We start from the raw sequence: 23787 nt of genomic DNA, 5'->3' as shown, positions 1-23787 counted from the left end.
CTTTTTAAAGAGCGTATTTTAACTAGTTTATACTTTACACTTTTAACTTATGAAAATTAAATTTGAATATACTTATATGTATAAAAAATAATTATTTTTGATAACATAACGTTTACATCTAAAATTACTTTACATAATTGTGCAAATAAAAAGAAGAATATAAGGGTCCTGTGACTTGTTGGGTGGTCCTCGATTTGATCGTTCCTTACAGTTTGGTTTGAAGATTGAATCTCTGTGTTTGTTGCAGTGGCAGTAGTGAAGGAAATTCATTGGGAAGGTAAAAGGGTAGCAGTGCACGAATGAGGTGAGCCCCTTCTCTCACTCTCTCTGTGCCCCCGCGTGCTCTCTGCTGCTTCAACTCCAAATCTCTATCCTTTCTAGTACTACTCCTCCATCCATGCAAACTCAACTGTTCTGGATTTTCTTCTGAAACTTTCTTTTCTACCATAAATTCCGGGAGAGACTGAAACACACGCATCATCCTAATCCTCATGTTAACTGCTTATTGAAATGGAGGAGGGTAATGGCACTTATAGTATGATGGCTTTTGGCGAGAACATCATGAGTAGTAGTAGTAGTAATAATAGTGGGATTTATCCAATCATCATGATGCCTTTACTCACTACCACTCACAATCAAGTTATTAATCCTCTTCCTAATCTTAATTACTCTAATCCTAATAATGCAGACACAAATAGTTCCTTCCCTCTTCCCATGCTTACTACTCATCAAGAACCAATCCGCAACAACATGCTCCACACCAACAACACTGGGATATGTTACTTTATGGACATACACAACAACCACCATGGAAGCTCTTCTTCTTCTTCCTCTTCATCAGCTCTCAAGGCCAAGATCATGTCTCATCCTCACTATCATCGCCTCTTGGCTGCATACGTCAATTGTCAAAAGGTGAACAATAACCATATATAATGATGATGAGAACAGTTGGATCTTTTTTCTTTTTGTTTCCCTGAGTGGTTAGAGTTGTGCAGGTTGGAGCACCGCCTGAAGTGGTGGCAAGGTTAGAAGAAGCATGTGAATCTGCAGCGGCAATGGCAGCAACTTCTTGCATAGGTGAAGATCCAGCGCTGGATCAGTTCATGGAGGCCTACTGTGAGATGCTTATCAAGTACGAGCAAGAACTCTCCAAACCCTTCAAGGAATCCATGCTTTTCCTTCAGCGCATGGAGTCCCAGTTCAAATCCCTCTCCATTTCTCCTTCCAATAACTTCGGTGATCACCCAACTACTTCCATAACGCTCTTTTCTTTCTTTCCTTTTCTTCAATAACCATATCACTACTTTGTTTCATGAAAAAACTTTAAAATAAAGTACTAGTAGTAGTACTAGTGGTAGATACATATGTATGTGTGCAAGGTAACTCAGTCTTCTCGGTATTAGGGCATTGAATGAAGCTTCTCTCATCTAACTACTCTACTTTAAATTAAATTCGCATAATTTCACCTGTTTCTGGAAAAGCAGAATCCAAGTATTTATTTGTCAGTTTATTAAAATTTCCCCATTTCACATGCTTACCGTGACTATGATGAACCTACTAGGGTTTCTGGAAACTGGTGCTGCCTAGTGTTCATCCCCAGGTGGAGTATTTGTCCTGTTTGGCATAGATTATTGGGGGAAAAAATAACAAAAAAAATTAAAATATGAAACTCTATAGTTAGTTCATGGATAAGCATTTGTTTTTTGTTGCATTCCACCAAATTTGAATAGGTATAGCTTCCCATACTTTTATATCATATATATATGGATGATGATCAACAATGAATTTTCTTCTGAATTGGTCTTTTTAGATTGATAATTTCATATAGCTTTTTTAAGTTGGCTTGTGTATAAGTGCATTTACTTTACTCTAGTGTGCTTATTATTAACAATTAATTTACTACCTTCTTTATTTGTTTTTAAGAATTTTTCTACATTAGAGTTTTAGAAGTAACTATAGTAGCAGTAAACTAGAAAAATGATTAGAAATTACAATCATTACTCATAGTAAATTTTCAAGTTTTCAATCATAGAGAACTTTAGAAATTAATTCTTCTAGAGAACTTACTACAAAGGATTTCATCATTTTTTTCTATTGACTACAAAATTCTTATTCCACATTATTGTCTCATAATCACTCATTTATATTTTTGTTATTATATTATATCCGTTCTATTTTTTAAGCATTCTGTGGTGATAAATGAATGTGGGAAAAGAATGGCTCTTCCTATCTCAACCAAATCTTACTTTTAAAATTAAGATTTTGGCAATCAAGTACCCCATTAGGACTTATTCTTTCAAGGAAACTTTCTTTTATAATTTAATTATTTAAAAAAATAAAAAAACTTACATTCAATGTATTCGTGTGCAATGTTACATTACTACGGATAGAGTCCATTTTGGCGTTTTTGTATCCGTAGGTGCAGATGCATATTACCATGATTTGCAGATGCATTATCCTTGATATGCTTATTATTGCTATAATTGTTTGTAACAAGATGTAGTGGTACTATTTATTTGCTTGTCTTGTAACTAAAAATGGATAACCACTGTCTTTATCTTCATGTAAATAATGAATATGTCAATTCAATACCACCCCACCATAATGTCAAACTTTGCTGCTAAAGTATCAAAGACTGATGGAAAAACATGTAAAGTTCATCGCATATTGCATATCGCCTTAGCTTGCATATAAACTTAACCTGTTTAAGTGAATCAATGTTCTCAATCTTTCAACTATTGATGGGCCAAATATAGTATCCTTTTCCCCATTGATTGGTTTAAAGTGTAAGGCTAAATGGTTTTGGAGATAAATCCATAGATCAATGGATAGTATATTTTTGTCCTTTGTCCCCCACGTGTGTGACTAGCTAGTTCATCTAAAGTTAACATTATTAATTATGGAATTGGATTATTGGGGGGAATGGATCCTAGCAAATTGTCCTGGTGTGGTTAATTATCAGACTTAAGACTATCCAAGTCTATATTTTAAGGAGTAATAATAAAAAATATTCATCCACTTTTCACCTTAATGGTATTGGTGAAGGAGTTTAATACACCCCTAATAAATATTTAAGGATAATTAGCCATTGAATTATGGTTATGGCTATCAGCTTCTATGATTTCAACAATTGTTGATATTCTTGCTAGAGATATTGCTGATACTGATACGGTTCCTCCAAGAACATACATCCCAAGGTTATTGCTGCATTATGACTTATGCAAGTGACCGACCGATGTAAGGTGAATGAAAACATTGAGTGCTGCTTAGTCTTTGAATAAGCTTATTAATCCGGAGACCTATATTGTATATTTAGACTGTTCCGTCGCAGTTGCCAATTTGGTCTCGAATGAATGCCTAAGTTCAGTAAGTTGTTAGATAAAGTGTAGCCTAATACATATGGCATATTGCTGAAGATGTCATTCATTGGTGTTAATTGTTTGACATGGTTAGTTATTACAGCTACATATAACATTAATTGAATAATTTGTTGGTTTTCTTGATCAAGGAAATGTGATGTTCTTTGCACATTCTGAGCCCAAATGTTAAAAGGAGTTGCAGATAGATACACTTCTTTGACAAAAATATGATTAGTCTTAATCATGCCTTGCTCTTTAATATTCAATCTTATGAGTTCTAGTGCTTAATGCGGCTGATATGAAACAAATCAGCCGGTAATGAAGGTGTTGATAGGAATGGATCATCTGAGGACGATGTTGATTTACAAAACAATGCAATAATTGATCCGCAAGCAGAGGAGCGGGAGCTGAAGGGTCAGCTGTTGCGCAAGTACAGCGGATACCTTGGTAGTCTGAAGCAGGAATTCATGAAGAAGAGGAAAAAAGGGAAGCTCCCTAAAGAAGCAAGGCAACAGCTACTTGAATGGTGGAGCAGACATCACAAATGGCCTTACCCATCTGTATGTGCCTTAAAACTATATCATGATCTTCAATTTTGTGAAAAATGTGATAGAAAAATGTGGAGATTTTTGTATGTATGAACAGGAATCACAGAAGGTGGCGCTTGCAGAGTCAACAGGTTTGGATCAGAAACAGATAAACAACTGGTTTATTAATCAAAGGAAACGGCATTGGAAGCCTTCAGAGGATATGCAGTTTGTGGTGATGGATCAAAGCCATCCACATTATTACATTGACAATGTTGTGGCCAATCCCTTTCCCATGGATTTTTCCCACACAATGCTTTGAGAAACAAAAATAAATGCAAAGGCATTCATCACTTCAAACTTAAAAATTTAGCATATAAATGTAATGTATGTAGAGAGCAACGCACGTCTTAAGTAGTTAGTTATGATGCTATTAAATATATATAACGGAACCTAGGTGTTCAATCATAAACTGTATTTTGTAATTGGACTTGGAGCTTCTGAATTAAAGAAAATGAGAGGACTTGATCCATTCATTAGTCCAAACATAAGCGAAGCCATTTTCGATTATCTCACACGGCGGGCCAAAATATAACGTCAAACTTGGCGATTTGGCCACAACATAAATTTCGGCGGGTAAAATTTCTCCTTCTATCTAAGACCTAGGTTTAAGAAACAGTTCAATGTGGACCCACAAAAAAATAAAAATAAAAAAATTATGTTTACATTATTCTTTTTACATTTTTTATGGTGTAAATTTTTGGTAATCACTTTTAATATCAACAAAAGAAAAGCATACAAAAGGCATATATATATAACCTTAAAGAAAATTTCGAAGATTTGAATGTTGTTTTATATATATAATAATTTATGGACTAATTATAAATTCTTAAATAAAATTTAAATTTGCAAATAACAAAAAAAGTTTGAAAACCAAATTTATTGAACCAAAATTAGTTAAAACTTTCTATTTTTAACTTTATTTAATGAGATGAGCAAAGTTTAATTATTATCCTTTCACGTAGGGTGTACGCAGATCGGATATGGTTGAAAATTCGATTTGATCTGCACAATTTCTATCTGATCGGATATGATATGATATTCACATTTTTTAGTGTTGGATCCGATCTTATCCGTATATTTGCGGATCGGATATCGGGTATATCTACATAATTAAACCTTCTCTTTTTAATTATATTTCTATGTAAAAAATTCAATAAAAATGTTTCTTTCACACTTTTAAAACCTATTTATTCCAAAAATATTTTTATCAAACTTTTTTAAATAACAAAAATAAAATAATACAATATATGAGATAAAAACTACTAACTAAAACATACAAACAAATAAATATAATACTATATATATATATATTTTAATTATTATTGTGTGGATCTACAGATCAGATACGTGGATGCAGAGCAGATATCCGCGATTCGATCCTTAAAGGGTGCAGATCAAATCCTAATCTTATCATTCTGCGGATTCGATCATACCCGCAATTTTTTGATCGGATGTGAATATTTACGGTAAATCTGCGAATACGATCCGATCTATAAACATCCCTACTTTTACGTGCCTTATCATTTTTGCTGTAATATTTATTATATATAAAAACATTGATTTATATATTAAATACAAAAATGTTATTTGTCTTTTAAAATTCAACTTTTAGTCAGTTTTATAGAATTGTAAACGCATGTAGTAAACCAACTTGGGTTGGTTGAATGTCACTCGTCCGCTTAAACAAGTGTTGCAAACCCTTAAATGGAGTTCCGATCAATGACAAATTAGTTCTTGTCCTTGTCCTGTTGGGTTGAAAATACTGTGGGCAACAAAAAAATGCATATAGTAATAATGAGGGAGAAATTTTTAAAATTCGATTCACATTAAATTTGGAATTAACTTTTAGTATAATTAAATGAAAAAAGATAATTAAAAAAAGATTATTGTGACAATTAAATTAAAAGAGTGATTCACATTCTCTTATAAACACAAATGTTATTAATCATATATCTTTATTTATTCTGTATAATATTTTGGCTAAGTAGTATTACACTATTGCTCCACAAAAGATATCTTTTATTGTAAGCAAACGCACATTTTTCCAATATCAATTCATCGATTTACTTTATGAATAAATAATAAAATAAATAATTAATATTTAAAATTATTAAAAAAAATTATAAAAATTAAAAATTATGAGACATATATCTTTTAAAACAAATTCTAAATATATCTTATCCTAAAAAAATTAGGTTAAAAATAAACTTTTAGTTCTTAATATTTTCGTTTTGAAAAGCTTCTTTATCTATTTCTTATGAAAAATTCTAGTGTCTTAAAAATTAGTGTCTAACTTGCTTAAAAAGTGAGAGAAAAAAAAGTATAGATTCCACTTTTTGTATTTATATCATATAATGTAAAAATGAAACATGGTAGACACCATAACACCGTACCATTCCTTATATATACTCTTAATATTATTCTTTGATTATATGGCCATGAATGAACCATCTATGATCATAATGTTTTCAGAAATTTTCCTAGTTGTATTCATGTAAGAATGACAAATTAAATCCAAATCCAAGAAATAATTTCCATTTTTCCACTAGAAAAAAAGGAGGAAAACTAAACATAAGAACCCTTTACGTCACCATATTAGGCCCAAAAACATAAACTCTTCCTAATTGGACCGACCAAGTAACAGAATGTTCTACGGGTTTTATATTGCTTGTTTGCGAGGGGAGGATTCATCTTCGCGTGAGATGACATGCATTTTTTATTAATAGACTCATGCAATTGCTTGGTAAAGCTAGCACTAAGAAATGATATAAATTACCTTAAAATATGCTAAATTTTAGAATTCGTTCACGTTATCAGTGAGGCTATTTTATCTCCTTGCTTTGCATCTCTATATATAAGAATCGTTATTACCATCAACTCTTCAACAAATCTTTCTTTTTTTTTTTTTCTTCGCCTCAACAATGGCTAAAGGGAATAGTGTTACCTCCATGGTTTTACCATCATCACTAACACTGTTACTGATGATGAGTATCTTCATTTCAATCTTTGTGATTTCCATTACTTGTTTTCATGATGATGAAGAGAGACACATATACTTGGTTCTATTGGAAGGAGATGGGATTGCTTTCCAAAAAGGTTCTCATAGTCAAGATTCAACAACAATTGATCCCAACAGGTTAATTAGTTCATAGTAGAGACTTTGGTTTGATTAATTTACTCTCTGTTCATAGTCCGATTTATTATAATGTCTCATTTATACAGCAGAAATCATGTTCATTTGCAAATAATTTTTCTTCTAAAATCTTCTGTCAAGTTATTTCAGATCATTGATTCATCATCATGACACCGAAATGAGAAACTTCTACTCTTCTAAATTCGTATTCACTAACAAATTAAGTATATATAAGGTGAAAATTCAGATGAAGTCGACTTCACGTCAAATTGATTTTTTTCGGTTATTTCTAAGAAATTTCTCACATGTTTCTGATGACAATGTTAATTAATTATAACAAAGGAAAATGAATTCTATTTAGCATTACTTGTTGCAATATATCTGAATCTTTTAATTTTCTCTAATTAAAGCATATTTGTATTTCGGTGATGCTAACCATTACTTGTTCAACTAGCATTTATTATTCTCTCTACATTTTATCATAAAAGAAAAATCACTTAATTTGATATCTTAATCTCTTAATTTTCATTAATTAAAGCATATTTGCATTTTTATTATTCTTTCTGACTTTATTTATATAATAAAAAACTATATTTAGCATTTACTTACTTCGATATCTTACGGATATCTTAACTTTCTTAAACTAAATCATATTTGTATTTTATTATTCTTTCTAATTTTCTTATCATAAAAAAATCTCTAATCGTAAATTACTTGAATCACAAAATACATTAATAACATTTAGTTGTTATGAACATTAATTTCCATTGACCTGACAGTATAGTCAGTATTAATTACCAAAGAAATCAATAATCAATCTTATTTAAAGTTTAAAAAATACTATACGCACAATAAACTGTCACTAAATTATTAGGCACTATATATTTACATACATAAATATATATAGTTTAATTAATTTATATATATTTTATATTAATATCTGATTTAATATACACCTAAAATGATTTAAAGATTTGTTATTATCAGGGTTTTATCTCATAAGTGTCATATTTAGAAATTGCAAAAGCAATTTTTCAAAAACGATAAGGAAAATTAAAATAGATAAGATTCGTGCTTTTATACAAAAGTATTACATAAAAAATTATTTTAACAATTACATGAATTATTAATTTCATAAAATGTTAATAACTGATCGACTTGACTTAGTTTGTAAAGTTTTTTAATTTGAAGAAGTAACATTTTTTTTTGATAAATTAAAAAAATAACTATTTACTCTTTATTTTTAGAAAAATGTTAGAGGCCAGTAAAATTTATTATTTTTAGTTAATAATATTTAAAATATATTAGTAAATTATGAAATAAAAAAAATTAGATAAAAATATGTAAAAAAGAAGGCTAATTTTTTTTGTTAGGAAAGTAAAAGTAGTAATATACCTTAACATTGTAATTTTTGGTGTTTTTTAAAATTGTTAAAAGTATACAAATTGGAGGGTCCGATTTCTATACCCTAAATTTTTTAATTTTTTTTAACACAAATTGGACGGTCTAATTTGTGTACCTTTCATAAATCGGATAGTCCGATTTCTGTACATCTACAAATCGGACAGCTCTAGAAATCGAATGGTTTGATTTCTGTACTTCAAATAAATCGGACGGTTTGATTTTTACTTTTCTAATAAAACTGTACTACATTTATGAATAACAACCCAACAATCCACGTTTTAAAAAAATAACAAAAGTTCGAAAAAAGAAAGTGTTGTCTTACTTTTATTGATAAAATAGTTTGCGCGAGGAAACGGAAGCAAAACACGATGAAATTCTACAAAGCGCTCTGGAAGATGGAAGCTACAAGAAGCTCCACAGCTTCAAACACATGTTCAATGGGTTTTCCGTGCACACGAGCCGATCCCAGGCCACGAGGCTGAGAAACTTGGCCGGAGTGAAGCTTGTACAGAGAGACAACGGAGCCAAGCTTATGACAACCCACACTCCCCAGTTTCTAAGCTTACCCACTGGTATTTGGACGCAGCTTGGAGGACCCGCACACGCCGGCGACGGCGTTGTCATTGGTTTTGTTGACAGCGGCATCAACCCCACCCACCCTAGCTTCGCTTACGATCCCAACTTGCACCCTTTCACCTCTAACCTCTCTTCTTTCTCTTCCGCTGAGTGTCAGTTCGGTCCCTTCTTCCCTGCTTCTTCTTGCAATGGCAAGATTGTGTCTGCCAAGTTCTTCTCTGCTGGTGCCCAAGCTGCGGTGAACCTTAATGCTTCTGTCGACATCCTTTCACCCTTTGATGCTGAAGGACATGGCAGGTAATCCATTCTGCTACTCACCTCAACTTATCTTCTAAGATGTATGATTGTTACTTTTGATGATTTCAGTCATGTTGCCTCTATTGCTGCTGGAAATGGTGGTGTTCCCGTTGTTGTGAACGGCGTCTTCTATGGGAAAGCTAGCGGTATGGCACCTCGTGCAAGGTCAGGTATTTTTTAAGGCACCTACTCAAATGAAGATGTTAAAAACATCTTCTTATAAAAAGTCTTGTGTTAAAAATGTGATTTGTTTGTTTAGCCACATTTTGAAAAAAGATAACACTTTTATAGCATATCAAATCAAACCCTACAATTTATTATCTAATGATAAAAAAGATGTATATTTACATGAAGACAATTGTAAAATCTTCACGATAGTATCCACCATTTTTTAATATCGGTTCCTTGCCTTGAGTATGACATATTTCAGATAGATATTTTTACTGGTTTTGCTATATTATGTAAAGTTTATTACTTTTTTGTTTTGTTTTTGTTGCATTGCAGGATTGCGGTTTATAAGGCTGCATATCCAAGCGGGTCAACTCTTGCAGATGTTGTTGCAGCTATGGATCAAGTAATTTTTGCACATACATTGTCAAATAATTAATCTTTGAATACCTAATTGTTTGATTGATTTATATAAATATATATATACATATGCAGGCTGTGAGTGATAGGGTGGATATATTAACAGTGTCTGTGGGACCAGATGAACCACCACCAGATGGCACATTAACCTTCTTAAACATGTTTGAGGTTGCCATGTTATTTGCAAGGAAAGCAGGAGTTTTTGTGGTCCAAGCTGCAGGGAACAAGGGTCCATATCCTTCAACTGTGGTCTCTTTTAGTCCCTGGGCCATGGGGGTTGGCGCTTCCACCACTGACAGAACCTACCCTGCTCATCTTCTTCTTGGGAATGGCCAAGTTCTAGATGGTGCTAGCCTATCAGGTAATGCCGCTTAGGTTCCCAAACGCAATGTTCCAAGAGCATAATGCTCCTTTTGTTTGAGCTTCTTTATTTAATTACCTATTCAGGGCCAGGTTTTGGAAATGGAAAAGTTTTACAAAAGCTGGTGTTAGCCAAGGATGCATTGAAAAAAAATGGAACATTCCAACACACTCCGGAATATATAGAAGAGTGCCAGCATCCAGAAGCTTTCGATCCAAACTTGGTGTTTGCAAGGATAGTTATCTGTACCTGCTCATATGGATTCTATACTGGAACCTCCTCTTTTGCTGCCATTGTTGATACAGCAAGGACTCTAGGATTCTCAGGTTTTATCTATGTTGCAAATCCAAGATATGGTAGTTACAAACCGCAGGCATATCCTTTTGCTCTTCCTTCCATATTGATCTCTCGTGTAGATGATGCCAAGGTATAAAAAAGAACTAATTAGTCATCATTTTTTGTATTCTAACCGAAACAAGGCTTCCATTAACTGAATAAACGGTTGCTCCTAAATGTAGGTTATATCACAATATTATGAAGAACATACCAAGAGGGATGAGAGAGGAAATTTCATAGAATCTGATGCCATGGCAGCTATAGGGGAAGGAAGAGTAGCCTCTTTCACGGAGCGATCGCCGGTTGTTAGTTTATTTTCTTCAAGGGGTCCGGATATCAGTAACAATAGAAAAAGTCTTGCTGATGTACTTAAACCTGATGTTCTTGCTCCAGGGGACCAAATATGGGCAGCTTATAGCCCCATGAGTGTCTCGAATCCCATGCTGAGAGGTACACATCGATATTATAGCGTCGTCTGATCTATTTAGCCAACTCTATTCAATCACAAATCTTAGTTGCTGTTGTAACTCTTCTGTTATAACACATATAGGGCATGAATTTGCAATATTATCCGGTACCAGCATGGCCACACCTCATGTAGCCGGAATCGCAGCACTAATCAAGCAATATAATCCATCATGGACTCCATCTATGATAGCATCTGCAATAACCACAACCAGCACAAAGTTTGATAATCTTGGAGAGAATATAATGGCAGAAAGCTATCCCATAGGCACCTTGCATTCCTCCACTCCCTTTGAATGTGGGGCAGGCATTGTCAACCCTAACCGTGCCAATGATCCAGGCTTGGTTCTGCCATCAGGTATATGTACTAGTAAAGTAGAAGAGCCACACACTTAGAATTGAATGCTTGATCAGCTTGGTTCTTTTACCTGCTCACAACATGAATAATGTTTACTCTTCTTAAAACAGAGTTTGCAGACTATGTCAGCTTCTTATGCTCTTTGCCCGGCATTGGCCAGGATACAATACTTGCAACCATAGGGGTACCTTGCAACCAATCATTTTCCGATCCATATGATCTAAACCTTCCTTCAGTAACAATATCTTCACTGAGAGGTTCAGCTTCTATGCGAAGAACTTTCATCAATGTGGGGAACAAAACGGAGACATATTTGGCCACTGTTATGCCTCCATTTGGAACTACTGTCGATCTGTCTCCAACTTGGTTTACCATAAGTCCGCAAGGAACACAAGATCTGAATATTCGACTCAATGTTTACGCAACCATGAAAAATTTCAGCTTTGGTGAAATTGTTTTGACAGGAAATTTGAATCACATTGTAAGAATAACGTTGTCAGTTTTACCTTCTTTAATATATTGAAAATCACACTACCTAGCAAAACAGCCACCTTTTGTTATGCAACTGGGTTTTAGTCAGTTTAACTCTGACATGGTCGCATAAAAGTGGGGAATGCTAGGGGTCAACAATTATGAGAAGTTGGCTGGTGTTGGTTACCATGCAAGACAAATGTAAGAGAAAAAAGATATTGGTCACCTAATATTTTTCCATAATAATTACATGCAAAAATACTTAAATGTATAGAATAACTCCTAATTTGTTCTTTAGACTCTAAGCCCGAGCCTGCAAGATTCAAAGGAGTTCGGTTGTATTAGTTCCAAGATAACCTTAAGTGACAGGATAACCCAGCCCAAACTATTGTTAAATATTCGGCTTTTAGCAACAAAATCTATGGAGCAAAAAGAGCTTGAAAGAATCGTATATGACAATGGTTACTATTTGTCAGAGATCAATCCCATGCTAAGTTATGGTACAGTGTAGCTATAACATGGAGCAGCCTAACCAAATTAGTAAAGAAAAATAACTAACTAGTAGAATAAATGAAAAAGAATGTATAAAATTGCAATGGGCAATTAAACCAAGCTAAAACAAATGAATCAATCTGTACTGCACATACATTCTTTACACCTAGGATATCTGTAAACACTTCTAGCCTTGGGCCTTGTCTGTACATGCTTAGTTTGTCTAATTGCTTTCCTCACTCTCTGTTCAAACACTCGCCATTCTATGGTAGAGTTCTTCATGAATATACTAGCAAGCCTGCGCTTATTAGGACGTATTGTTGGCATTCTTCCTCCTCCATAATATATTCGATACCCGGACACCAAAGATGACAACTGACTACCCGAATCGGTCATGGCAAATGCATCAGAAGCAGTGCATCCTATGAAGTCCAGTGCTGCTAACTACAATAGATATCGTTTCTTGTTATTCGTCAGTAGAGTAACAGTAAAGCCAAAAAGACCCAATGTTCCTCTTATGATGTTGTGTTTTCATATCCACATGCACATGCACGCACGCACACATTGCTATGCAGGCTCAAATGATGCTAAGGATCAAATAGCATAAAAACACAAATTGAACAATGTCAACCGATACTCACCTGAGATGAATAATTTGCAAAGGGTTCAAGTTCGGCAGCAGAAAGCAAGTTCTCCTTAGTGACTAATTTAGGGTACAAGCTGGTCAAAGCAACCAACCGTGAGCGACCTCCATATAAATTAGATCCAGCTACAAATACATGTGTCTTGCGGTTGAAACCAAGACCAGCAAGCATAAGGACTGCTTCTTCCGGTGTCAAAGGACATAGGCCTTCGGCCCTGAGCTCTGAGGGAGAAGGCAATCTGCATAGAATATTCAAATTATTGAGGTCAAACAAGTTCCAAGAGCAAGGCTTTTTCTTTATCAAAAATAAAATTTCTGTCTGGGGGGAGAATTTCACATGATTAAGATTATAGTAACACATACTTTGTAGTCCTCTTCAACTGTGCCAATGCAGGGAAATGAATTTCACGATATGCATCCAATTCTTTCCTCTCTTCTTCACCTCCCCCAAATTCACATAAAGAATGGGAAACCATGTCAATTTCAAATCTGAGATGTATAGCTAGGTATTTTGATGCTTTCTTGACATTATTTCCATTTTCCTCAACTGAATCTGCAAATGGACCAAGAAGATAACGGTCCAATGGTCCAATAAGACCTTCATGTTTGCGTAATCTTTTAAGAAGCAAAGCACCAGTTTCTTGTATTCTGGGAACAAATTGCAGCGCATGAAAGTTACATCTGCAACGAAGTCTCTATATGAATTTCCCCGATTAGGAATAGCACACTAGGGCTTGAAATTCAAGAAAGACAATAATAGAGGCATATCTGCCAGAACCTGGCGAATTGATTGTAATATCTAAGCATCAAATGACATTTACCTGAAGTTCAAATGGTATTGGGTCAAATGCAAGGCGATTCCCAAATCCAACAAAGTGAACTACTTGATTTTTAAGTATAATAGGTAGGATGTTTTTCAAGTAAAAGCTAGGCTTTGCCTCCTTTACCATGTCAACATCTGTCACCTGAAAAAGCATTCCCACAATTAAGAACATACAGAACCAATATATTTGAGTGTACTTATATTCTTATAGTCTCCTGAAGTAGGAAAGTTACTTACAACACTACCAATTGCCTCCAAGTCCAAAGACTGCAGTTCCTTGGGAAGTTCACGCACTATCCGAATATCAGGAGTCAAGTAGTTAATAAAAAGCTCCTCTTGATAGATATCGCTGAATTGACTATGAAATTATGAAATAAGAGATCATAAGTTACACTTACAAATTCGAAACGTCATAAGAGAATACCCATGGACAGCAAATGTGAATATAAAACTAAAGTAGAATAAATGCTAAAACTAGAAATTTTACCATGGTAGTTTCCCTTCCAAAAATATGGGATAAAAAAGGCAGTAGTTACTGAATTGCTAACCCATATGCCTAACCATCTAACCTATCCCCCTGAATTTTTCATATAACTTGTAGCTATGTATTAGAATCACAGGTTTTATTCAGCTACAACAATCATAAAAAATTCACTTTCATATGATAACATCCCAGTAATCATCAGAGTTTGTACTAAGCATTTGGTCTAGCAACTAAATATTTCGAGAGAAATTAGGGGCTTGTTTGGTTTGCATTTCCAGTGTATTATGTTTTTAGTATTTTTGTGGGGAAAAAGAAGATTCACTGTGAAAACAATAAAATCTTTTTTTTTTCTTCATAAAATCCTAAAAGAATACTGAAAATGGAAATGAAAATGAAACACAAACCAAACATGCCCTATATTGTGTTAGTCAAACTATGAAGAGGATGAGGAAGGAAAAAGATAGACAGAACATCACCTCACATCTCTCCATACACTACTGTACATAAATTTGGGAATGACCAAAGTTGAATTTAGTAATCGTGCCACAACAACAGCATTGCAAACCTGTGGCGAACCAAATTGATCATTTATGCTGAGTTAATCCGTTAAAAAGGAAAAACACTTTCAAATCAAACAAAACCCAAATTCAAGGATGCAGTAAGCATAAAAACATAGCAGTCTAACAAAGAATACTTACAGCAACCCGCTGTTGATTGATCCCACCATTTGCAGTAACCAAAATGTATCCATTCTTTCCTTCTGGGAGAGTACATTAAAGGATAGCAGAGTGTGAGTTCATGACACAAGGAAATCTTGTTTGTACTCACTTTCCGACATACAAAGTGCTGCAGTTCTAAGTTCTAGCACACATACCATTAGGTTCCCAATTACGCAGATAAGAACAAGGTCTCCAATTAGATGCAGGAGCCAAAGGTTCCTGCCACAAATCCTTTGGTTCTCGTTTATCCTGTCCAATATGAAAACTAAATCAGAAATACTTACACAAACATGCACCAGAGAGAAATCCAAAACAATTAGAAATCATTCTATAAACTCTATGGCTTTACCTCTGCCAAGGCATGGGCAGCCAAAGCCAGCATCCTTTGATATCCCTTGTGTGGTTTTTTCCCTTTTCCAGACTTGTTCCCTTTACCCTGTAAGCATCAGGAAAAAATAATGACCAACACTAAGAAACACAACAAAATCATCCAGCAGCCATGAAATTAAGTTATACTAATATCCCAACTATTCTATATATAGCATATAAAATTAGAGCCACATGTTTACCTACCAACTATCAATGCCTATATACTATATTAACGGTGAGTACAATATGAGGATAACAATATACTATTTATGAATGGAAGAAACAAAGCACCTGAACCGAAACTGAAAGGGAAACAGAGGAACGGATGGATAACTTGGCAGCAGATTTAGAAACAGGAGGATTTGGTGCGTCATGTTGAAGCCTTGCGAGCATAATCCAGTTCACAAGGAATAAGGAACCTAGCAAAGCAACAAGTGCCATAACTACTTTGAGGCGTTTCCGTCGGTACCATGGAAATTGGGATCTGCTTCTGCGGGAGCTGAAGGGGTGACTGGGGCCCACCCTCGACGAGTGAACTGGCGACGATTGGCGGCTCCGGGGGGTAGGGGGGGATGAGGAGGAATAAATACCGTTGAAGGAGGCGGAACGGGTGGCGATGGGTCCGCACCGATCTGGAACTGGAAGGCCGTCGGATGCGGACACCATGATTCGGGTTCGGTTCAGATCAGATCCGTAAGTGTGGAGACAAAAAAAATCTGAATGAATTGTTTCGAAGGAAGAAAGTAGGATTGAATAGTAACGGTGATAACAGCCGTGGCGCCAAGTTGGGGTTCTTATGTTAAAGTAAAATGAATGAGCTAAGAGCGTAGAATTTCTACTTGGTTTCGTGAAATTGAATTATTTTTCTTCTTAATCCTGGGGTCTGATTCTCCATTGACACATGACACCATTTTTAGATTGCAATTTTTTAATATAATTAATTGATATTTTTCATCCACGTTATTTTTTGTGGAGTTTAATTTTGATATATGGCCAAAATATATAATTATATTTATTTTTTATATAATTATTTATTTTTTGCTAGTTTATATTATGTTATTATTGTTTAATTATAAACTAATATACTAAAAAATAAGAAGAAGAAGAAGCAAAGAAGGATGTTGCTTATTCGTCAAAAGTTTGGCATTGATCAGTTAAAGAAGCAGTTTAGTATCACTATAGCTTTGGTAAGACCAATCCACTTAGCAATAGGGGATATTAACCAAACTGATAATTCAAGCACTTTTGTCAGCTATTAGTTCCTGAATTTGCAACTAATAGTTATAGTTTCAAAAGAAAATGTTCAAGCGACATGGAGTAGAAACAGCTAGATCTCTACTAAAGAGGGAATGGAACAATTATTATTATTATTATTATTATTATTATGTTTTTTTGTCTCAATTATTTTATGTTGTTACTCAGAGGTGTAAGACATTAGGTCCATTCTACTTAATTATTTTTTGTCTCAATTATTTGATGATGGGTGTCATAGGCAGAGGCCGGAGAACAAGTGCTGCTACACTCACACTCGCACTGGCAATTAACATGCTGGAGAATTGAGCCCGTTCTCTTATTGGAACACTAGTCATTTTCTTTTCCGTGAGCATTAACCAGACAAGGTTTCAGACTCTCTGGTAGACAAAAAGTTTCAAAGGTGATAAGATAACTTTTTTATTCAATAGGACACCCAAAAGTGTTACTACTAGAAAAAGAAATCTTAATTGCACCACTGAAGACATATTTATATTAATTAGGCCACCAAAAACAACCCCAGGAGGAAAAAAATATCTTAAAACGCATGAGATGTATCATTTGGTACAGTACAAATGGCAAATGGGGGTGCGTGTCATATGTCGACTCAACTTATCTTAGACCTAAATTAAGTAGCAACGACATTTTTTTTTGGGTATATTGTTGTTTGATTTCTTTAATCTCGGATTTGAATGTGGTGTTACGTTAAATAACTTTTTTTTTGGTGCGATACGTTTAAGAAATTTAATCATTTTGCTTTAAAAAAAAAGCCAATTCTCTGATGTCTGTAATTTTGGTGCCGAAATTGCCGAAATTACTTTTTATGGTAAATTTTAAATATTAAAAAATAATTTATTTTTATATTTTTTAATTTAAATATTAAATTTTATTTCATTTTAGTAAATTAGACAAATATATATAAACACCATAGTATGCACCTAAAAAAAATAGATCATTTTTCTGTTTTAAAAAAGATAACTAAAGGTCACAATAAATCGGGCTAACCACCAACTATTAAAGCAAATAAGAGAGGACAAAAAGGTAAGTGTGGAGTGGAAGCCTTTCTTCGTTTTTGGAAGCTATAAATCCAACCGTTTATGGAGAAAAAGAGGATCTTTTCTCTTAGAGGGAGAGCTGATTTTTCTAGACAGCTAGAGCAACTACTTCCACAAAAAACTTGTTTATCTTTGACAGTAGAGCTCTGTTAAAGAAAAAAAATCATAACATCACCAACTGAAACAATCACACATTTCTGAGTCTAAATTCTAAATATAGCTAGTCAACATTTTAAGTTCATGGCAGTATCACGTGGAAAAAATTTTCACCATGATGGAGATCAGGATGTCAATGAACATCAGAAAAAAAAGAAGCTGGTTGAAAAAATTTTGACAGAGAAAAATATAAATAAGATTACTGTGAAAAAATTAATCAAGAAAATGTGGAGAGAGTCTCAAGGTTTGATTATCTTAAACATGGATGCAAATACATATTTGTTCAACTTCAAGCATGAAGAAAATGCCATAAGAATTCATGGAGAAGGACCATGGAGGGTGGACGAACACATGCTTAGCTTGCAATAGTGGAGGCCAAAACTTTCATTCGAAGAGGTATGTTATAACTTTATTGCTATCTAGGTCCAAGTTCATGCCTTGCCCTTGGAAAAGTTGAACAAAAATAATGCTGAAAAGATAGGAGCTTCTCTGGAGAAACTATTAAAAGTTGAAGATCCTTATGTTGACGAAAATTTGTTTAGAAACTTTTTAAGAGTCAGAGTGGAGGTGAATGCGTTGGAGCAATTGAAAACGGAGTTTTGGTACAAGAGAAATAATGGCCGCTATTTTTAGGCATCATTTAAATATGAAAGGTTATATAATTATTGCTATAATTGTGGAATGATAGGTCATGAAAGGAGAAGCTACAGAAAAGAGACAACAATGGCTATTCACAACTCAAACTTACTAAGATATGGGCCAGATCTTTCAGTTTCGGAACTCAGGTCGATTTCTTCATTAGCTGAAAAAGCTGGAATCAGGCAAAAAGACAACAGAATTAAAATTTTAGAACCAATTTATGGGTGGCGCGTGAAAAAAATACATGAAATAGAGAATGTGTAATAGAAGGAGGAAGAGAATGCAGGCCTATCCAAGAGCAGGTAGATACTGCAAAAACTAGAGATACAGAAGCAGACCTACATGCAACTAGAAAGTTCCAACAATAGATGGAGATAGAAGAAATAAGCAGGGGAGAAGATACACAATGTCTTGAAAATTGTGATGGTCAGAATATGGAGGAAGAAACAAAAAAAAGATAAAGAAAATGTTGTTGGAATAATATTAGTGGATGGAGAGAGTGAGAAAGTGATTAATGAGAAGGGGATTGGACCAGCTTCAAAAGGCCCTTTCCAAACTTTGAAACCAAAAGAGAAAGAAGTTGAGCCCATGCAAGTAACCCACGAGAAAAAGGCTTTAAGTATACAGGAGCAGGAGTACTTGGACAAAGGTAAAGAAATAGAAGATCTTTCACACAAAAAAAAAATAAAGCAAAAATAGATGGGCTTGAAAGGCAGGATGAAGTATCACTAAGCAAGCAGGCTAATGCATCGTAAACATTTAACGAGGTCATATTTCTATCAAAAAATGGCACACAAGAGGAAGAGCATGATTTAATTCCTGGGCAGTTGCTGAAGGGACAATAAGGGGAGAAGGCAGAGGAAGAGTAGCAAATGGACTTGAATAGAATAAATATAGAAGGCATTCAGAAGAGAATCAAGTTCGATTATGTTGAGAAGTTCCAAAGATAATGCAGCCAGGAAGACGTAAAGGAAAAAAATTGAAAACAAATCCACAAGGTTAAAGACGGAGGGTTTTATATTGTTGAACTTGCAGATGATGAAGAGGAGAAAGTCAACAACAATCAAGTTATGACAGTAATATACAAATATGAGATTGATTTAGCCCAAAGATTATGTAATATTTTAATACTAAAAAGAGGAAGGGAAGAAGAGGTACAGATGCAAATAGAAGACGTTATTGAAGAATGGGAGAATTTGGCACAGTTTCAGGGAGTAAGGAAGAAGAATAAAATGGTCCCAACAATTTCAGGTAAAGGTCAAAAAGTGCAAGATGCGCAAGGAATTGAAGAAACTATGGAAGGCATAAAGGCTGAGAAGGCGGGCTTTATCATGCCCCACCCTCACCTATGAGTATAATCAATTGGAACTGTCGCGGGATAACGGCTCCCGCAACAGTTTTGGAATTGAAAAATTTGTGCAAATAGATTAAACCAGCCACTGTCTTTTTAATAGAAACAAGATCAAAGGAAATATATGTAAACAAACTTAGGAAGAAGCTTCTTGATAAAATATTTTGCATAGAACTCCGGGGTTTGTCCGGAGGTCTTTGCTTATTTTGGAAAGAAAGTTTGGATATTATCATATATTCTTGGAGTATCAATTTTATTTTAATGCAAGTTAAGGATAAAAAAAGGAAAAAATGGTATTGTAATTTTGTATATGGGGACCTTATTTTTGCTAGAAGGAGGCAGCTATGGAGTGAGCTCATTTTTAGAAAAGATGACTAACAAAAGTCTCAGGTTTTTATTGGAGATTTCAATGATATTTTGAACCAGAAAGAAAAAATTGGCCTTCACCCAAAACCAAATAGCCAAATCATTGAATTTAAAAAGCTAATTAATGCTTATGCTCTCATGGATTTAAAATTAAAAGGAGGAAGATTTACTTGGTACAACAACCCAAGAAATGGTTTCATTACAAGATAAAGGATAGATCGAGCTATGACAAACTGGGAAATGAAAAAGAATGTTCCAATATACTACCCTAATTGCTTTACCAGCTATAAGTTCATATCACAGTCTTATTATTATAATGCCAGAACCAAGGAAGAAGAGTAGCAGATTTTTCAAATATGAAGCATACTAGGAGGACCATGAAGAATACGGGAATATTGTAAGAAGAGGGTGGAACAAGCCAACAAAAAGTGAAAAAGCATGGCAGAAATTAGCAGAAAAATAAAGAACTGCACACAAGAGTTGAAGAAATAGAGCAAAAAAACCTTCTCAAGAACGGAGAAAGAGATTGCCAACATAAGCACCGTATTACAGAAACTACAAGCTTTGGATCTATCAGAAAGACAGCAGGAGCAGATTATTGAGATAAAATAAAAAATAGCTAATCTTTGGAAGCAAGAAGAAAAATTCTGGAGGCAAAGGACAAGACTGAAGTGGCTCCGGTGGGGTGATAAAAATACTTCTTTTTTTTCATGCAACCACCATTTAGAGGCGAGATAGAAACATATAGAAAGATTGAAAGGCAAGGATGGTAATTGAATTTGTGAAGAAGGGATATTATGAGGATGATTGAGGAGCATTTTGAAAATATATTTAAAATTTCAACCAGAATAGATTGGCAAGGGTGCATAAGCAAGATTTCGAAGAGGGTTACACGAGAAATCAATGTTGATTTAATGGAAGAAATTAAGGATAGTGAGATAAGGGAGGTTGTCTTCGGTATGGGAGCACTGGGACCTGATGGATTAAATGGACTCTTCTTTCAAAAGCACTAGGACAGCATAAGCAAGGAAGTTGGAGATGTGGTCAAGAATTTTTTCGTGAAATAAAGATTACCAGAGAGTATGGGAGAAACTATTGTGGTCTTAATTCAAAAAATCAAGTAACTAGAGAGCCTTAATTATTTGAGACCGATAAGTTGTTGCAATTATATTTACAAAATCATTGCAAAAATCATAGTCATGAGGCTAAAAAATGGCTCAACATGCTAATTTCACCTATTCAAAGTGCTTTTGTGAGTAGGAGACTAATTCAGGATAACATAGTTATAGTTCAAGAAGCATATCACAGTTTAAAAAAGAAAGGAAAAGAAGCTTCAAAAAATTTGGCAATCAAGCTAGACATGAATAAGGCCTACGACCACTTGGAGCGGGATTTTTTGGAAAAAGTCATTCTAACTTTTGGGTTCCAAAAAGAGTAGGTGCAACTGGTGATGACATGTGTTAGGAGTGCAAATTATAGATTTAAAGTGAACGGATATTTAACACAAAAGGTGTATCCGCAAAGAGGACTTAGAAAGGTGATCTTTTATCCATATTAGCTTCTGAGGTTTTCTCCATCCTCATGGAAGAAGCACATAAAGATGACCAAATCTCGGGGTTCAAAATCAGACCAGGGACTCCAACTCTCACTCATCTCCTTTTGCAGATGATTGCATCATTTTGGCTGAAGCAAAAAAAACGGAAATCTACCAGATTATACTTATACTAAATAAATATATGGAAACATCAGGTCAAAAGATTAATGTGAAAAAAATTAGGGATCACTTACGAAAGATAGGTTCCAATACAAGTAAGGGTGAGCATAGAGGAAGTCTTGGGATGTCATCTTGGGATAATCTGGGAAAATATTTGGTGTAACGACCTTCAGTTTTAAAAATATAAATATAAATAAGTTATAATTTATTTCATAAATTGGAGTTTTTTTTTACCTTTAGAAATTATTTTATTATCAGTAATTGAACTAATTTTATAACTATTTGAATTCAATCAAATTCATATTCTTATATATATAAATATTTTATGATGAAATATTTTACATAATTAAAACTATAATTCCAGTAATTTATAAATAATGAAATTTATATGTATATTTTAATTTAAATAATTGATATTTTAATTATTTAAAAATAGAGTTTAGATCATAATATTATTATCGAGTTTGATACTTAATTATATGAATAAATATCAGTACTCTTTGGTGAGCTTAGCTTTACTAATATTTCACCAAATATCTTTTATCCTTAAATTACTAATATCATTTATATTAATAACTCATATACTTTCAGCTTTATAAATATTATTGCTATAATTGTATTATTATTATTACTATTACGTTTATTATTATTATTACATAATTATCATTACTATTGTTAGTATTATTAGTATTACTAATCATAAAGCATGGAAGTAAAAGGCGGCTTCAATTATGGATTACGTTGGATATATATTATTATTATTATTATTATTATTATTATTATTATTATGCATGTACGCAAGGTGGCAGCCATTTAGCTAATGAAAAGCCTTTCTATACGTATACATATATGTAATAAATAGTTATGAGAATTGTTAGCTTTATTATATCATTAGCTAGCTTTATATATAATAGTATCATATGAAGGAATAAGTAATATTTACTTTATTACCATTATTATATTTACGCCGCCATACATATATATATACATACAGAAAACGAAAGAATGAGAGATGAGAGAGAAGAGTGACCGAGAGAGAAGTGTAAGAACTTAAATCTCCTCTAACTTTTCGGGTTCGATTTCTTACAATCCGTAACTCCAATAAAAAATCTAATCCGATAAAAGTATTCGTATCCTCTTCCTCTACACGTTGGCACCACGTTTGATTGGTGGAAATTGACGGTGACGTAGCTCTTCTTTTCTTTGGATTTGGCCAACGAGAGTTTTAGGAGGCAAAGACGATTCTGGACGTTTTCTTCTTCGATAGCTCGGTCAGAAAGCTTCTCCAGAGCTTTGAATATTTTGATTCCGTACGAAGGTATGGTTTTGGTTTCTCGTAGTTAATGTTTAATGTCACGTGAAAACTCAGGCTAGAAGACCTTAAGATAGGAATGAATTGAGTGAATAATTGATGGATTGTGTATATGGTATAAAATGTGAGGTTTAGCTGTTGTCAATAATTTGTTGTTAAAGTTGGTCGGTTTGGAAAAAGATTTAATATTGGTATTTGTTTGATTATGAAATAATTTGTTACTGGAAATGATTTGAGTGTTTGAGAGGTATTTGGTTTGGTAGTTGGGATCCTTTAAGGGTGGCAGAAATTCGAGTTTTAGAGGAGATACTGCCAAGATTTCTATGAGAATTAGAGTTTTGATTTGAAGTGGTATTTTTTTTAAAAAGGAAAGAGATTATTATGTGACTTGTATATTTGAGACTATTAGTTGACCCTCTGTCGCAAGATGTGACCGGACACTTTAATTCCCCGGATTCCCCCATGGGCATGCATA

The 23787-nt window shown here is 34.0% G+C and overlaps 3 protein-coding genes across 5 annotated transcripts; 2 read left to right on the top strand and 1 right to left on the bottom strand.

Annotated features, from left to right (window-relative positions):
- The first annotated feature begins 188 nt into the window (after positions 1 to 188).
- On the top strand, positions 189 to 4333 carry LOC107466428 (homeobox protein SBH1). Of its 3 annotated transcripts, none has more exons than XM_021126782.2 (5): positions 189 to 304; positions 689 to 912; positions 996 to 1236; positions 3672 to 3919; positions 4005 to 4333. In XM_021126782.2, the coding sequence occupies exons 2-5, from the start codon at positions 715 to 717 to the stop codon at positions 4206 to 4208; spliced, it is 891 nt and encodes a 296-aa protein (XP_020982441.1). In that variant the 5' UTR covers positions 189 to 304; positions 689 to 714; the 3' UTR covers positions 4209 to 4333. The 3 variants fall into 3 exon arrangements, with proteins under 3 accessions (XP_020982441.1, XP_015940900.1, XP_015940893.1); XM_016085414.3 differs by having other exon boundaries at positions 217 to 520; XM_016085407.3 differs by having other exon boundaries at positions 217 to 912.
- Positions 4334 to 6863: 2530 nt separating this feature from the next.
- Positions 6864 to 12312, top strand: LOC107466444 (subtilisin-like protease SBT2.4). The gene is made up of 9 exons (XM_052252290.1): positions 6864 to 7100; positions 8826 to 9359; positions 9429 to 9524; positions 9864 to 9933; positions 10023 to 10308; positions 10395 to 10735; positions 10827 to 11094; positions 11195 to 11467; positions 11578 to 12312. The coding sequence occupies exons 1-9, from the start codon at positions 6871 to 6873 to the stop codon at positions 11988 to 11990; spliced, it is 2511 nt and encodes an 836-aa protein (XP_052108250.1). The 5' UTR covers positions 6864 to 6870; the 3' UTR covers positions 11991 to 12312.
- A 63-nt stretch (positions 12313 to 12375) lies between these two features.
- On the bottom strand, positions 12376 to 16351 carry LOC107466452 (O-fucosyltransferase 15). The gene is made up of 10 exons (XM_016085432.3): positions 15760 to 16351; positions 15449 to 15535; positions 15255 to 15348; positions 15079 to 15140; positions 14857 to 14945; positions 14134 to 14254; positions 13895 to 14038; positions 13437 to 13768; positions 13072 to 13312; positions 12376 to 12874 (listed from the first exon to the last, which is right to left on the bottom strand). The coding sequence occupies exons 1-10, from the start codon at positions 16132 to 16134 to the stop codon at positions 12566 to 12568; spliced, it is 1854 nt and encodes a 617-aa protein (XP_015940918.1). The 5' UTR covers positions 16135 to 16351; the 3' UTR covers positions 12376 to 12565.
- Positions 16352 to 23787: the final 7436 nt, after the last annotated feature.

Source organism: Arachis duranensis, chromosome 1 (assembly GCF_000817695.3).
Source record: "Arachis duranensis cultivar V14167 chromosome 1, aradu.V14167.gnm2.J7QH, whole genome shotgun sequence".
Classification (NCBI taxonomy): domain Eukaryota; kingdom Viridiplantae; phylum Streptophyta; class Magnoliopsida; order Fabales; family Fabaceae; genus Arachis; species Arachis duranensis.
This window is presented reverse-complemented; position numbering and strand designations above follow the sequence as displayed.

Excerpts from the sequence above, each read along its gene's own strand:
- LOC107466444 (XM_052252290.1), top strand. The coding sequence starts at position 6,871 with ATGGCTAAAGGGAATAGTGTTACCTCCATGGTTTTACCATCATCACTA. Across the intron at positions 9,360-9,428 it reads GATGCTGAAGGACATGGCAG|TCATGTTGCCTCTATTGCTG; the intron begins GTAATCCATTCT and ends TGATGATTTCAG. Across the intron at positions 10,309-10,394 it reads AGATGGTGCTAGCCTATCAG|GGCCAGGTTTTGGAAATGGA; the intron begins GTAATGCCGCTT and ends TTACCTATTCAG.
- LOC107466428 (XM_016085407.3), top strand. The coding sequence starts at position 511 with ATGGAGGAGGGTAATGGCACTTATAGTATGATGGCTTTTGGCGAGAAC. Across the intron at positions 913-995 it reads CATACGTCAATTGTCAAAAG|GTTGGAGCACCGCCTGAAGT; the intron begins GTGAACAATAAC and ends AGAGTTGTGCAG. Across the intron at positions 3,920-4,004 it reads ACAAATGGCCTTACCCATCT|GAATCACAGAAGGTGGCGCT; the intron begins GTATGTGCCTTA and ends ATGTATGAACAG.
- LOC107466452 (XM_016085432.3), bottom strand. The coding sequence starts at position 16,134 with ATGGTGTCCGCATCCGACGGCCTTCCAGTTCCAGATCGGTGCGGACCC. Across the intron at positions 15,141-15,254 it reads GCGTAATTGGGAACCTAATG|AAGGAAAGAATGGATACATT; the intron begins GTATGTGTGCTA and ends GTACTCTCCCAG. Across the intron at positions 12,875-13,071 it reads TTGCAAATTATTCATCTCAG|TTAGCAGCACTGGACTTCAT; the intron begins GTGAGTATCGGT and ends TATCTATTGTAG.